This window comes from Squalius cephalus, assembly GCF_949319135.1.
Source record: "Squalius cephalus genome assembly, chromosome: 1".
Classification (NCBI taxonomy): Eukaryota; Metazoa; Chordata; class Actinopteri; order Cypriniformes; family Leuciscidae; genus Squalius; species Squalius cephalus.
The window spans coordinates 53,658,171-53,672,338 of NC_137122.1; the positions used below are offsets into that span (position 1 = coordinate 53,658,171).

The 14,168-nt window shown below is 40.8% G+C and overlaps 1 protein-coding gene and 1 long non-coding RNA gene across 4 annotated transcripts in view; both read right to left on the reverse strand.

Annotated features, from left to right (window-relative positions):
* Nucleotides 1-2,529: 2,529 nt before the first annotated feature.
* Nucleotides 2,530-2,735, reverse strand: LOC307160259. The gene is made up of 2 exons (XR_013821521.1): nt 2,671-2,735; nt 2,530-2,638 (listed from the first exon to the last, which is right to left on the reverse strand). It is a non-coding gene; the product is annotated as an uncharacterized lncRNA (long non-coding RNA).
* A 2,938-nt stretch (nt 2,736-5,673) lies between these two features.
* The window catches only part of helz (helicase with zinc finger), a 66,131-nt gene continuing 57,636 nt past the window's right edge, over nt 5,674-14,168 (reverse strand). For 2 of the 3 annotated variants that reach the window (XM_079873894.1, XM_079873893.1), the window contains exons 24-31: nt 13,632-13,810; nt 13,280-13,490; nt 12,884-12,966; nt 12,197-12,659; nt 11,177-11,411; nt 9,894-10,404; nt 8,124-8,352; nt 5,674-6,153 (exon numbers count right to left, since the gene is read on the reverse strand). In XM_079873894.1, coding sequence (XP_079730020.1) covers nt 5,792-6,153; nt 8,124-8,352; nt 9,894-10,404; nt 11,177-11,411; nt 12,197-12,659; nt 12,884-12,966; nt 13,280-13,490; nt 13,632-13,810 — 2,273 coding nt within the window. In that variant the 3' untranslated portion in view covers nt 5,674-5,791. The remainder of the gene's footprint in view (nt 6,154-8,123; nt 8,353-9,893; nt 10,405-11,176; nt 11,412-12,196; nt 12,660-12,883; nt 12,967-13,279; nt 13,491-13,631; nt 13,811-14,168) is intronic. The other variant, XM_079873895.1, reaches the window with a different exon arrangement.

Here is a 14,168-nt window from a genome sequence, read left to right on the forward strand (position 1 = left end):
ACTACATGCTATATAGCCTATATTATGTTCATTAAATGGCTTTCCTGAGGTAAATGTGACATAATTGTTCTCCAGCTATATTGACCTCTTCACGCTGATAAAAAAACACCGATTGATCGATATTATGTATGAGGAATATACATTTCGGTAAGTTGTAGTCTACTACTGTATCTTTCAACAGTGTTCGTGTTTTTTTACTATTAGCTAGTAGAGATGATCAGTTCACGTGCGCAAGGGATGTGTCGCGTCACATCTACAAGCGCCAAAACGGTATTTATTGTTTGAATTTCGTAATAAAATTGACAGAATCTGAGAGTTGAGATTCTTTTATATCATAAAGTAACCTGCTCTGTCTAAGTCTGTTGGTCTCCGTCACTCCGTGTCCTCTTTGCTTCGCGATTTTTCTGTGCGTGAGTAAATGTATGTGTGGCGTGAGAGCGTGTGAAAAGTGTCAATTGCCCAGTAGCAGCACGACTCTTTGTACTGTCCAACTTCCGACTTTTCGGCTATTTTTTGTAGATGGATATAATTTGTAAATATGAATGAGGATACGGTTATTGATAAATCGAATTGTTATTGTTGTTCTTATTATCATTTAGGGGGGCTTAGGAACATTTTGGGGTAGCTTCAGTTCAGCCCCCCTAAAATAGGCCTAATGACATCCCTGATGCAAATGTGTTACATTGGTACGTAGGTATGTAACAGGAAGTGAGTCTGAAACTGCTGAGACGTGTTTCGACAATTCGCTATATGCATGGTTAATAGGGCTTGGGCGTCGTGACGTCATACTTGGCGTGGCGGCCATGTTGATGGCCTCGCGAATGTAAACATACAGCAAGTGCAGAGTTGGGAGAAGAAAAGAAAGAAAAAAGATGTTAAAATCCCGAAAAGGATGTGGAGTTTACCGAGATACGTTAAATAGGGAAACCAGGGACCAGTATGTGGACAAATTTTCCTGTAAAATATCCCGTATTTTAATACCTTACTCTCATAACATTAATGTTAGCCCTTCCATCGGACCTGTCAGTCTCTGTACTGTTGTCCTGTTGCTACCCCCTTGCCCTTCCAGCGAAACAGATGTTTTCAAAGCATCGTTTTGCTTACTTGAAGGCAACCTTAGCGTGATATTGGCCTTTTTAAGATAACAGCGTGGTTGTTGTGAGAGCACGATTTCATGCCAAGCTGTAGGCAAAGTCACGTTAGACCTAGCTTCACAACTCGCTTAGTTAATGCTGCAGTTTTGTATTTATTTTGTAATTTTTGCTGTCAGCAGAGGGATAGCAACAGAAAGATGCAGTGTTTCCTCTATGTTGATTAGTTAATGGCGGCCCGCCACGGCAAAATTTTTGCCGCCACGGTAACGTTACGGGCTCTACAGTGCGACCATTTCACTCGCATTTGCGCCTAAATATGTCTGTGTGCGATCATGAAAAGATATTTAGGCGCACTTGTGCGACTGACCCGATCGAAGATTTTTTTTTTTGGCAGCCGCCAAAGCGTTTTTTTCGTCCCGCCAAAGTCTTATTTGACCGGTGTGTAATGTAGATAAACTGCTGCGCTTGTGACAGCTGGGCGCATGTTTAAAAGAACGAGAGAGCGAGAGCGCGCGCCCTCTGGTCGCGTGTGCGCGAGCACTCTCTTTGCGAAGCAAGGTTCCACGTTTTAATGAATGGTTAAACGACTGATCTTTCCAACACTGAACTCACGAGACGTCTGAATCGGTGTATAACAGATCGGTAACACTTTACAATAAGGTTCCATTTATTAAACTCTAGTTATAACTACATTAGTTAACATTAACTTTTAATAAACTGCACTTATACAGAATGTATTAATTTTTGCTAATGTTCATTTCAACATTTAATAGCCTACATTATTGAAATCAAAAGTTGTATTTGTTAACATTTAGTTAATGCACTGTGAACTAACATGAACAAACAATAAACAGCTGTATTTTTATTAAGATTAATAAAGATGAATACGTTCAGTAACATGTATTGCTCATGGTTCATGTTAGTAATAAACTAATGTTAAATCAAACCATATTGTAAAGTGTTTAAAAAAAATAATTTACAGAACAAATAAGAACGTAAGGTGTGCTTACCCCCTTTAGTACAGCCTATATGGTTAGCTAGATTTAGCCTTAATAAACTACAGCATTTACAACTGAATGGTAGCCTATTCAATTGTAGATGGTAGAAAATAAGACTATTAGTTAAAATAAACTTTTTAATGCTACTTTTTCTCCCTGCTTTTTTATATTGATATGATTATATACCAAAATAATCTATTAAAGAAGGATTCTATCTTACAAAGCTATGAAATCCATAGGTAAAATCACAGCTTTTTTTTTTTTTTTTTAAGTGTTGGCCACCGAAGACCATTTTTGACCCAGGTAAAACCCTGCAGGGCCAACAATGTTTGTGTGCGGACATTCACACTTCAAGCAAGAATCGCTAGTGAGGCACGAAATGTATGAATTTAGTTTTTTTTTTTTTTTTTTTTATGCAATTTATTTATGACAGCCAGTGTAATTGTTTTTCTAAAACTGAAAATATTTAATGTTCATAAGGTAAACTTTTGTCACACAATGTGGCACAGTAATATTGTGTCGTTAAAGGAAAAAAAAAAATTTGGACTGTGCTCCTAAATTTTTTTAATTAGGAGCACAAGTGCTCCTAATAAAACAAGTTACCATAAAGCCCGGGCTGTACGAAAGCCGTCTATCAGCAGTGATTGTTAAAGTGCATGTCGGAGAATCCCGCGGATAATCGCGCGGTTGTTCGGACAGACCTGCCCCCACTGCTAAAAAAAATCCTAAAGGAAACACTGAGATGAATGTTGAAATTTTCATTTTTCGGGATATTTTATAGGAAAATACTAAAACGGGAAGACAGCGGGAAAAGAGCTCAAATGCGTGAGAAACCCGGAAAAAACGGGAGGGTTGACAGCTACTAACTACACTTTTTTGCCAATTTTGTCCACATAACGTTACTGGTCCCTGGCTTCCCTATTTAACGTATCCCCGTAAATTCCACATCATTTTCGGGACTTTAATATCTCTTTTCTTTCTCCCAACTCTGCTTCTCCTCGTTGGACTTGCTGTACATTCGCGAGGCCATCAACATGGCCGCCACGCCAAGTATGACGTCACGACGCCCAAGCCCTATTTCAGGTTTTCGATAAGCCAGCTCGGGCATTTCCGGTGAACATTCAAAAGGGAAGAAATCGAAAGGTTATAAGGTTGTGTCGCGGTTGTAATTTTAACCACTGACATCCTCCTCTAGAAGTGTTTACAAAGAGAATTTGCTTTTGCAGAGCAGAAAACTGCGTCTTCTCAACATCTAGGCCTACACTACACAAACCAACAGTGCTTGAGGGTCCAACTAGCCTAGTTGTTTACATTTGCAGGTCGCGGAAGTGAGGCTGGAATTCCTGACGACTCGTTTGAGCTTTCTGAGTCGATATTCTTCTTTTGGGATCATTTATAGTGCACCTTTGACTTTACAGTCCATTTACATTCACAGACAGCCATATTACACAGTGCATGAAAGGTAATATTAAAAAAAGCATGATAGAGGCACTTTAATGTCGCATGAGTGATCGCTGTCATTCTAGCGAAGCGGCAGCGAGGATCAGGCACACACGATCATTCCTCTTAACTAGTTACTTACAGCATGAATTAAACATGATTGAACATCAGAAAGGTATGTTGAAAGATGTAGAATAACTTACTGAAATGTATCATGTCTCATGTAATGGATCAATCAGTGTTTAAAAAAAAAGGCTGAACTTTATTTCTGCATCTGATGGGTATTAAAGCCGAATGCTGAGCTATCACGTTGTTCAAAGGAACAAACAATAAAGAAAAAAAAAGTAAGTAAAAGAGATAAGATACACAATTGCATTTTAGTATCACAACTTTTAAACAGAAAGACCAACCTTGTGTAGAAATGGATGATCCATTTTATGATCCATTTCTTTCGTTGTTGGTCATCGGAGGGGAAGTGTGAAAAAACCTGACGTGCTCAGCTGTTGTAGGCTACTAACGACACTGTCATGTTCATCTCGTTTCAACAACTAAATTAGTGCTAGGCCTTTTTAACTAACAATATTCTGACTATGAACAAAGTTTTACATTTTAAAAACGGATAGTTCCGGTCCTTGATCCTGATTGGTTGAGCCGCGTTCGAAGCCGTTGTAAATCACATAGGTAAATCACTCAACAAACCTACACCTGTGACCGCATTACATTAGTATCACTGCGCAACTGCCGTTTGTGATAGTGTTGCTGCATTACTTGGTAACCTCTTTGGAACTACATTGCTTGGCGGAGGAATAAATGTGTTATAACGTTATGTTTTTTGATGCTGGTGTTTATTTTATGAATGAAATAAATATTAGAATGATTTTTTTTTTTATGGAGTAACCGTTTTATAAACGCAATAAGCCACTTGAAGTCGTGTTTTACAGTGAATTTAGAACAGCTAAAGGGGTTTCAGGCACTCCGCTCCATCTTGCCCAACAACACCCCTTAGCTGTTCTAAATTCACTGTAAATCACGGCCTCGCGGGCCTTATTGCTTTGAATGATGGCTGTTAAATCTACCTCAGAAAATTGAAGATACAGCCACACCAACAAGTTACGTTTTACCGGAAGATTTCATCAAAAATATCTTCATTTGTGTTCTAAAGATAAGCGAAAGTCTGAGGGGTTTGGATAGAACGGCATGAGGGTGAGCAAATGATGGAAGAATGATCATTTTTGCCTGAACTAACCCTTTAATAGCTTCGTGATAATGGCCAGTTTGTTTGCTTTCTACATTTTTCAACCAGTTTATTTGCTTTCTACCAGTAGGCTACTAATGACCATTATAATGGTTACTTTTTAAAATATCCTGATCAGGTGAGCAGAAACAAAACCGCTTTGTTGCTTAATAAAATAAGCATTTTGATTTCCATTGCATCATCCAATAACAACCAGACTAATCGATAAATCAACTCTCTGCTCAACTGGCATCTTTCCATGTATTTGCAAACATAATAAAATGATGTCCCATTTCATAATGTTTGATATTTGCCTTTCTGATATTTTTTTACATCCTACATGTGGATGTGGTGGTAGAATAATAAATCACACGGTTGTCATCTCATGTATTCATTTATTCATATGTACAGGTTTGAGAAAAGTTTGTCTACATCTATACAACTTTTTATAATATTTTTTTTATCTGAGTCAGTTCACCACTCAGCTGCAAGCACAAGAAAACACACCAAGAAACTGAACATCATAAAAAAATGCCAGCTGGGAAAAATCACTTCAACAAGTTTTACTTCTGGGAGTGGATGCAAAGAGAGCGGACATAATTACAGGAAAGACAGGCAGCTGAGTGGTCAGCCAATTCATGGTGTTTTTAAAAATCTTTTTTTCAATAAATCTTTTTTTTTTTTTTTTTTTTTTTCGTTTTTTTGTTACTGATTTTTTTAAATGTTTTTTTTCCCCAAATGTTTTGGTGTTTCATGATATATATATATATATATATATATATATATATATATATATATATATATATATATATATATATATATGCTGATTCGGTTTGTAAAATCACAGATGCCAAACTGTAAAAGAACCAACTAGTACTAAAGCAAGTAAAAAATAATAAAACGCAAAATGTCTAACTATCCCACAAAATCAAAAGACATTTTTATATATTTTTTTAAGATTGTTATTCTATTTTTTTTCAACCGTTTTCCTTTTTAACAGGTGTATATAGTTCATATATATTGACTTACTTAAAATACGTGTAATAGCCATTGCTACTGTTTGAACTGCCTATGCTAAGCTCCTGTAACAGAGAGATGGGGTCACTGTTCTTCTTGACCTGCTCAGGCAGCGGGCGGGGCTTTGGAGGGGCTCGGAGGGCGCTGGCGTAGGACATGGTCGGGGGCTTGGAGTTGCCGGGCCCCTGGGGGCCCCCTGGGCTGGTGTTGCCCCCTCCTCCTCCTCCCGGGTCTGGTGGGGTTTGCTTGCTGGGCATGAGGGGTGGGAACTGTCCGTGATGCTGGAGAGACGCGGCGCTAGCGGGGTGAGGAGACTGCTGGAGACACTCGGCCTTGACGTGCTCATCCGCCACACTCATCGCCTTTGAAACTGAGGAACAATTCGTAAAAGTCGTCGTTATTACTACTTTACAGTATATATATATATATATATATATATATATAAATAACATCACAAGGTCAAAACTCAAATGTCAACTAAAACATTTATTACATATAATGAGGTCAAATGCACAGGTGTTGATGGCATCACAGATAAAGACAAATAACATTAAAGTCCCCCTGTGGTGAAAATCAAGCTTTTAATGTTGTTTATATGTCTATGTGGTGTTTTTAATATGCTTTAAGACAAACCATGTGTAAATTCATAAGTCGACACCATTGCTGAGTATTTTCTCCTTAAAACTACAGTGAACCAAAAACACGGTTTGAAATCGCTGGTGTTTCTGACGTCACAAACTACCATTGTAACCAATCAGATCAACGTGTGATCGTCAACCAGTGGATCTCTGAGCTGGTGTGAGTGAGTGGAGGCGGGGCTAATTTGCATATTCATAGAACCACCACATATACTAAATGAGGCAAGGGTGTAGTTAATTTCAAGCTATTTTTAAGACGAAGAAATTTTTTTCAAGGAAAAAACATTTAAGGATGTCATTTTGGTGATTAAAGATGAGTTTTAAGGGATACGATTACAGGGCTGCCAACTTTTGAGTTTAGCTTGGAGTGAGTTTTTTTTTTGGGGGGTTGGTGGGCAGGACAAATATTGCATCATAATAAGTGTAATTGTGATTGTCAAAACATTTGGTAACTAACTGGTAGGATACAGTTTTTATTATTGCTTGACAAAAAATTCAAGATTTCAATTCCATTCTTGTGATTTGATTCTGATTTTGATTCAATATTGACTAATTTGGATACATGTTTATTTTAAATTTTATTTACAAAAATAATCTCACCTAATGCTGTAAACATAGAGGGCCCAATATGCTGGTATTATTAAAGGTTAAAAATAACAAATTAAATAAAAAATAATGCAGTTTTTGTTATAACAATTATTTAATGACATAAGTAAAAATATAATAAATATGTAATATAGTGCTCAGCAAAATCTCCTCTCTAGCTATTTTTTCTATTCAATTAACCAGCCCGTTCTCATCCCAAGGCGTCATATACTGACGCTTTTGACATTTCGTCTACATCCAACGCACATGGCACCCTTTAGCGTCAATATGAGACGCAGATAGACATGGGCCAGCAGGCGCCTCCTAGCGGTCTAACCCTAACCCTACCCCAGACCTAAACCTACCCATAACCGAACAAAGCTATCTGCGTCTCATATTGACGCTAAAGGGTACATAACATGCTATGGTCATTAAATGGCTTTCCTGAGGTAAATGTAACATTATGTGACATAATTGTTCTCCTGCTGTTATATTGACCTCTTTCCGTGGTTGAAAAACACTAATTGGTCGATATTATGTATACTTAAGTTTCGGTAAGTTGTACTGCATCTTTAAATAAAAAAGTAACAGATGATCGGTTCACGTGCACTTGAACTGAGGCGCTCAGCGATCTGTCACGTCACATTTACAAGCGCCAAACGTATTTTTGTCTGAATTTCGTAATAAAATTGATGGAATCTAAGAGCTGAGAATTGGTTTAATATTAAAAGTACCTCTTTGCTCCGCAATTTTTCTGTGCGTGAGAAAATGGATGTGTGGCGTGAGAGCGTGTGAAAAGTGTCAATTGCGTGTGTCTCACGCTCAATGCGTGAGAGTTGGCAGCCCTGCGATTATTGCCTACAGGGGGACTTTAAAAACATTAATGTTTTCTTGCATTTCGTTTGGTATAGACATTTCTCAAGTGACTAAATGTTGTTTTGAAAGTTTGAATAGCTAAATTAACTGAAAAAGCAAATTACACTGAAAGCTTCCACACATTAAAGTTACAAATGGCCGTGCCGCTCTTATGTTAAAAATAAGGTGGGGATTGGTTGATGAGAATCTCTTACATATCACACAAATCTACCCTACGCATGCAAAGGTCAATGAAACACACCTAAAACCTCCCTGTGAGGGACGAGGTGGCTCGCTCCGTTACATGGAATGTTGTGGAGAGGAGCGGGGCTCGGGCCAGGCCCGCTGCTGCCTAGCCATAGGTCTGCCGAGGGGTATCTGTAGGAGGGTGTGGGGTGGTCCTGAGGATCCAGGCTGTCCGGATACGGCTGGGGGGAGCTGGAGGAGATCCTCCTCTGGTACAGAGGCCGCCCAGGGCCCCGTGGTTCATACTGAGAGACAGAAAATGAGCGTGGGAATAGGCAGAAACTAAACTCATTTGGATGCATTTCTGTCCAACCCTTTGATTGAAACATTAAAAACAGTGCAAGTTCATTTGAATGCCAAAGATATGTATTTTTGCATTATTTGTTGTCTCCATAAGCCTAAAAAGATATGCCAAATCACACAAGTAGCAGAAGTCCAAACAAGTCAACAATTGTCATTTTAAAGCAATATTCTGGGCTTTTTTTACCCTACATTATGCATTTATGCTGTTATTACCACAGACAATACATTTCCACATGTCCTTCAGTGTGTATAAATATACAGGAAATAGAGCTGCACGAGTCTGGATAAACTGAGAATCATGATTCATGAACTAAACACAATAACATGTAATGTACTACAGGTTCTAACAAAATGTTAATTGCTGCAGTCTACTTCAAATCATTGATTCAAATAATTAAAATAAAATAAAAAGTTTGAGTGAATAATACGACTCAAAGACTTCACTTGTGTCATTACTGGATGAATCATAATTTTTTAACAAATCTCTCGAATGAATGATTCAATGACAAATTAATTTTTAATAGTTACTTGTCGCCACCTACTGGTGTAACAATGTAATTGATAATCTATATTTGGAGTGTCAAGTTACTTTCAAAGGGTGATTTACTCCATTTTGATCACTACTGTAGATACCAGTGTTTTATCCGAACTATAAACGTTTATCCCAGTACTTCTGTGGTCATTTGAATATTTGCAACACAGAAATGATGATACGGTGCTGTTGAAAAGACTGTTTGTGAAGCTGCTTCAAACCTTTACATAACTACTCTCTGGATCAGAAAGCAGATTTGAATGTTCGCTATGAGTGTACTTGTCAGAAGTTTGATAGACAGGCGAATCGTTGTCATTTAGGAATAAGATTGTGAGGGTGTTTGAATCGAGATTGCGATCTTTCAACAATTAATTGTGGTAAAAGTTAATAAGTGTCATAAGTTAAAAGTAATTACGAGCAAATAAATTTTCAATCACAAACAACGCTGACAATATACATCCATCAAACATTTCCAATAAACTCCTCCGGTCGGTTTTATCCCATTTTAGAGTCTTGAACTTAAATTTAATTTATACACTGGTGTCAAACCTCCTTTTACAAGACAAGTAAAAGCTTTAAAAAAAAAAAAAAAAAAAAAAATTCACAAGAGCGAATTTACTGATGTACTTTATGTTGTATAATACAATGTGAAAATATCTTGACTGTGTTCACCACAGACCAACAAAAACCCCATTCAAAACTCTGACTTGAGGACGAAGGAACTGAGTTTTAGTACTCATTTATGGAATATTCCTTTAAAACAAACTCAATTCCTTTCATCCAAAGTGTCTGTAATTTGTTCATTTTCAATGAGAATTGTCCATTTGAGGCCACATTATGTTGATGAGAGTTCAACTTTTGCAAATATGCACTGATTGCCAATGTGATTATAGACATTGAAGCAGTGAATGAAGTGTGAGGACAACTGAAGAGACCAAAGGCACCACTTACCTCTTCTACGCTGTGCAGGGTGCTCTGCGGGGCCTGGAGCTGCTGTTTCTGCTGCTGGTGCTGCAGCTGCGTGAGGGGGCCCTGCTCTTGCCGGTGCGCCATCGCCTGCAGGCCGAAGGGCATGCCGTGGCCCAGCACGTGGCTTTGGGGTAGGCCAGGATGGGGCCAGTGGGCCTCCTGGAGGAGGTACTTGACCGGAAGAGGCCCCGCTGTGTGCTCGGGTGGCAGGGAGAAGGAGGCCTGATTGAAGGCTTGGTGCTGCTGGAAGGGCTGACCGCCCATGGGCATCTCTCGGCTGGTGTCGGGGTAGGAGGGCGGAGCCGGAACTGGGAAAGGATTGGGGCCAGAAGTATGATTTGAATTAGAGGAAGAGGGAGATGGCAGGTCTCCGGGGCTTCTGGGCTGAACTTGACGGTACTGAAGGAGGCGAGACTGAGGAGGAGGCATTTCGGCCGGCTCCCGCTGCTCATACTGCTCTTGAGGGAGCATTTCACGCAACAGACCAGGATATCTGGGTGGGGGGGAAAGAAAAAACTCATAGTCAGAATGGAATACTAGCTTACTACTTACTGCACAGTATATTCTGTATACTGCCTACTATATTATGAAAAAAAAAAGCAAAGAAAATGGTATAACAGTACATAATGGTAAACTTTTTAAAACAGCAGCATGCTATATTGTGAAATGACCTCAGTAAGCTTTAAAATCATCACGCTTAAGTTTTCCGTTCCACCGAGAAAGTTTATTCACTCGTAAAACTTTTTCAATGACTCGCAAAACGTTGGCCTTCGCTCACAAATCCTTTGCATTCTCCTAAGAAATCTTGCGTTCGCTGGCTAAACATTTGTTCTCCCGAGAAATCTTGCATTCGCTCACAAAACGTTTGTGTTATCCTGAGAAACATTGCATTCTCTAGCAAAGCATTTGTTTTCCCGAGAAACGTTTGTTTGCTCGCAAAACTTCTACCCCCCCCCCCCCCCCAAAAAAAAAACAACAACCTTGCTTTCACTCACAAAGAATGCAAAAGTTTTGCGAGCAAACACCTTTTTTAAAGGGGAACGCAAAACGTTTGTGAGAGAATGCAAAAGTATTGTCAATTTTGATCAACATTGCTACATTTTTCCTCCCATCTCATATTATTTTCCATCAGTGTGTCCCTTTAGGGGCTTCGAAGCATCCAGTTATCATGTTGAAAAAAAAAGAAAGACATTTTACAGAGTACTGAAATCTAGTATCGACTGACTCACAAAACAGCTAAACAGCAGGACAAAGAGTCTTCTAACCTGGGCATGGCAGGTCTGGGCTCCTCCTCTGCAGCGGGGCCTAGGCCCCATCCAGCTCGGAGGAGCTGCTGCGGGAGCCGCAGACCCTGCTGGCCAAGATGAGCCAACTGCTGCGCCAGGGGGAAGGGGGCCACACCGGTCTGCAGGAAGGGAGTATGTTCACCCCACTGACCCACACGAGCCTGCTGCTGCTGCTGCTGGCCCAGAGCATCCAGCCCTGAGGAAGCCTGACCATCTGTGACAACACAACAGAGAAAAGCCCTGTGACATGCTGGGAAAACACAAAAGGTCTGTTCACCAAACCCCACCATGACCATTTCAGCAGAAGTTTTAACAACAACGCCAAGTCTAAACAACAAAAAGTTGAAAATATATCCAAATATTTTCTAACACTATTAGCTGTCGCAAGGATGGAAGCTCTCTATGATGTTGGTCTATGGCTGCCACGACGTCATGACTGCTTTTATCATGTTGCTGTGGGTTTGAAGGTATTCTGGGGATTGGTAGGCCATTGCTATGTGGTTGATAATGTGTTCTGAGTAGTTCTGAGTGGGTTGCTATTGTGTTCCGCTCTCTATGATTTTGGTCTATGGCTGCCATGACGTCATGACTGTTTTTATCATGTTGCTGTGGGTTTGAAGATGTTCTGGGGATTGGTTGGACATTGCTATGTGGTTGATTATGTGGTCTGAGTAGTTCTGAGTACTTCTGAGTGGGTTGCTATTGTGTTCTGGGTGGCTGCTTCAGACTCTGTTAAAGGAGCTCAGATAGAATAGTTTCTCTTTGAATAGTTTCTCTTCAATTTTGTGAACAGGCTTTTTACTTGTCCAATTCAAACTCTTGAGCACAGTACTGTGGAATTTACGAGAAGCCTGAAAGATTGGAACATGGCTTAAACTTAAACCGTCCAAGTTGCTGGCAGAGCAAATTCAAAACTGTCACCAAAGCAGTCGGAATAGACAGTAAAGCACAATAAATCAAAGACAATAATAAAGCCTTTTGAAGCAGTCTTGCACATACCCAGAGTATCGCCCAACAGAGAGTCCAAACTCTCTTCTCCAAAGCTGTTGAGGCGTAGGGGCTGCTGGTGCATCTGTGGGGGCAGGCCTCTCACCACACCCTTCATATCCTCAGTCACCCCACCTGGGACTGCTCCCATCGAGCCGTCCCCACCCTCCATCCCCTCCAGCACTGGAGACTGCAGTCCGCGGTGTGTCATTGGAGGCCCACTGAAGAACGACGGGGGGAAGGAGGAGGCCTGAGGGTGGATGGGGGCCTGCATTCGTAGGGGAGGTCGGGGGAGCCCATACTGCTGCGGAAACTGGCTGTTTCCGTGGTGAGGGGGGAAGCCGGGATGTGGGGGGGCCAGGTGAAAGTTGAGGGCCCTCTGGGCTTGTGGGTCTTTGCGCATGAGGCGGCTGCTGGGGAAGCCCACGTTGGACTGGGGCTCTGGACTCTTGTTATGCACTGATTCTGGGTCCCCCTGTAGAAAGTATAATCATTACCAACGTGTGACTCTAATAGAGGGTGTAAAGGAGTAGGAGAACTGAAGTGTTTTGAGCATGCAGTGGTTGAGTAAAGATAGATGGTCCATGTTTCAAGTGTTCTTGTGGGAAGGCATAGTGGGTGGCTCCTTTGATTTATTTCAGATTAAACTGGGAAGGACATTTGATAAATACGAAAAGGGAACGGGCGGATGGATGGTACCTGTTTTTCCTTCAGCTCGGGGGCTTTCCTCTCGGGTGTCAGCAGCCTACAATGCTCCGTTTTTCCATTAATGTCGATTTTCCCTAAAGAATGGCAACAAATCAGCACAATACAAGGAGTGCCTCAGCAACAGCCATATATGACAGCTCAAACCTGAGAGTTCACCGAACTAAAAAACTTTCTAAATCAACTTTTACAATGTGGTGTGTAAAGGCAAGTGTTAAGGTGCAATGTGAACTGTCAGCCAATGCAAAGACATCTGACGTAATATATTCTGCTTTGATTCCCACTCACAGTGCATGTGCATTTCTAACCCATGACCTTGGTGTTGATATTGGCATGCATCAGTTGAGCTTTCAGTACTGTTAAAATAAAGACTAGTGTTGTGAGTTTTACCATTCCCACTGGGCTCTTGAAGTAGATCTTTCTCAGAGGTGGGCTGCTGGTTCAGGCCCAAAGGAGAGGGGTGACCGAACCCATACAGCACAGGTGAGGCACGATTGGCTGCTGCTGGCCGCAGGTTGAGGTTGTACGCGGCCATGGCAGCCTGGTGACTCATGATGCGAGGATCCACAGCGAAACGACTCTGATAGCCGGGCCAGGGCAACTGGTGAAGAGAAGGTGAGGTTGATACAAGTGCACGAGATGTTCAAGGAAATACATTTACAGTGGATGGATGAGGACCTCCAAATTCCAACCAACAGTAAAAAGAACTAGAGAATGGGCTGAAATGTCTGGCAGAACGTACCGGAAGAGGCATTGGCATTACCATATTGCCCCCATAGACAGCGGGCACATAAAGGATGCTGGCTCCGGGGTCGATTCTTTGAACAGGGCTTGGTGATTTCCCGGAGGCTGGAGCTCCTGCTCCAGGTGGAGTAAAGGCCTGAATCGGGTTCCCCATCAACACAGCAGTGCTGGGCTGAACTAAAGATACAAAAAGATCAACCAAAACTGAGACTAAAGGAATCAAAAGCTATATCATACTTAACAATATTACATTGATACTCTTGGATGGCAAAGCACTGGAGGCCTGACTCATCTCCGACAACACTTCTAACTGATCTTTTGCTCAATAATTGGGTTTTTAACTTTTTGATTATTGAGCAAAGTATTGTGAATTCTATTGTAACATGATGGAGTTTGTGAATTGGAAACACTTTCATCCTAAGCAAGCTGGAGAATACTAATGATGAAATAAGAAGTCTAATCATTTTTCCTCCAATTCACACTTTTGTTAGACCCTAAACCCAAATTGGACTGTCACCTACACATTTACCACGGT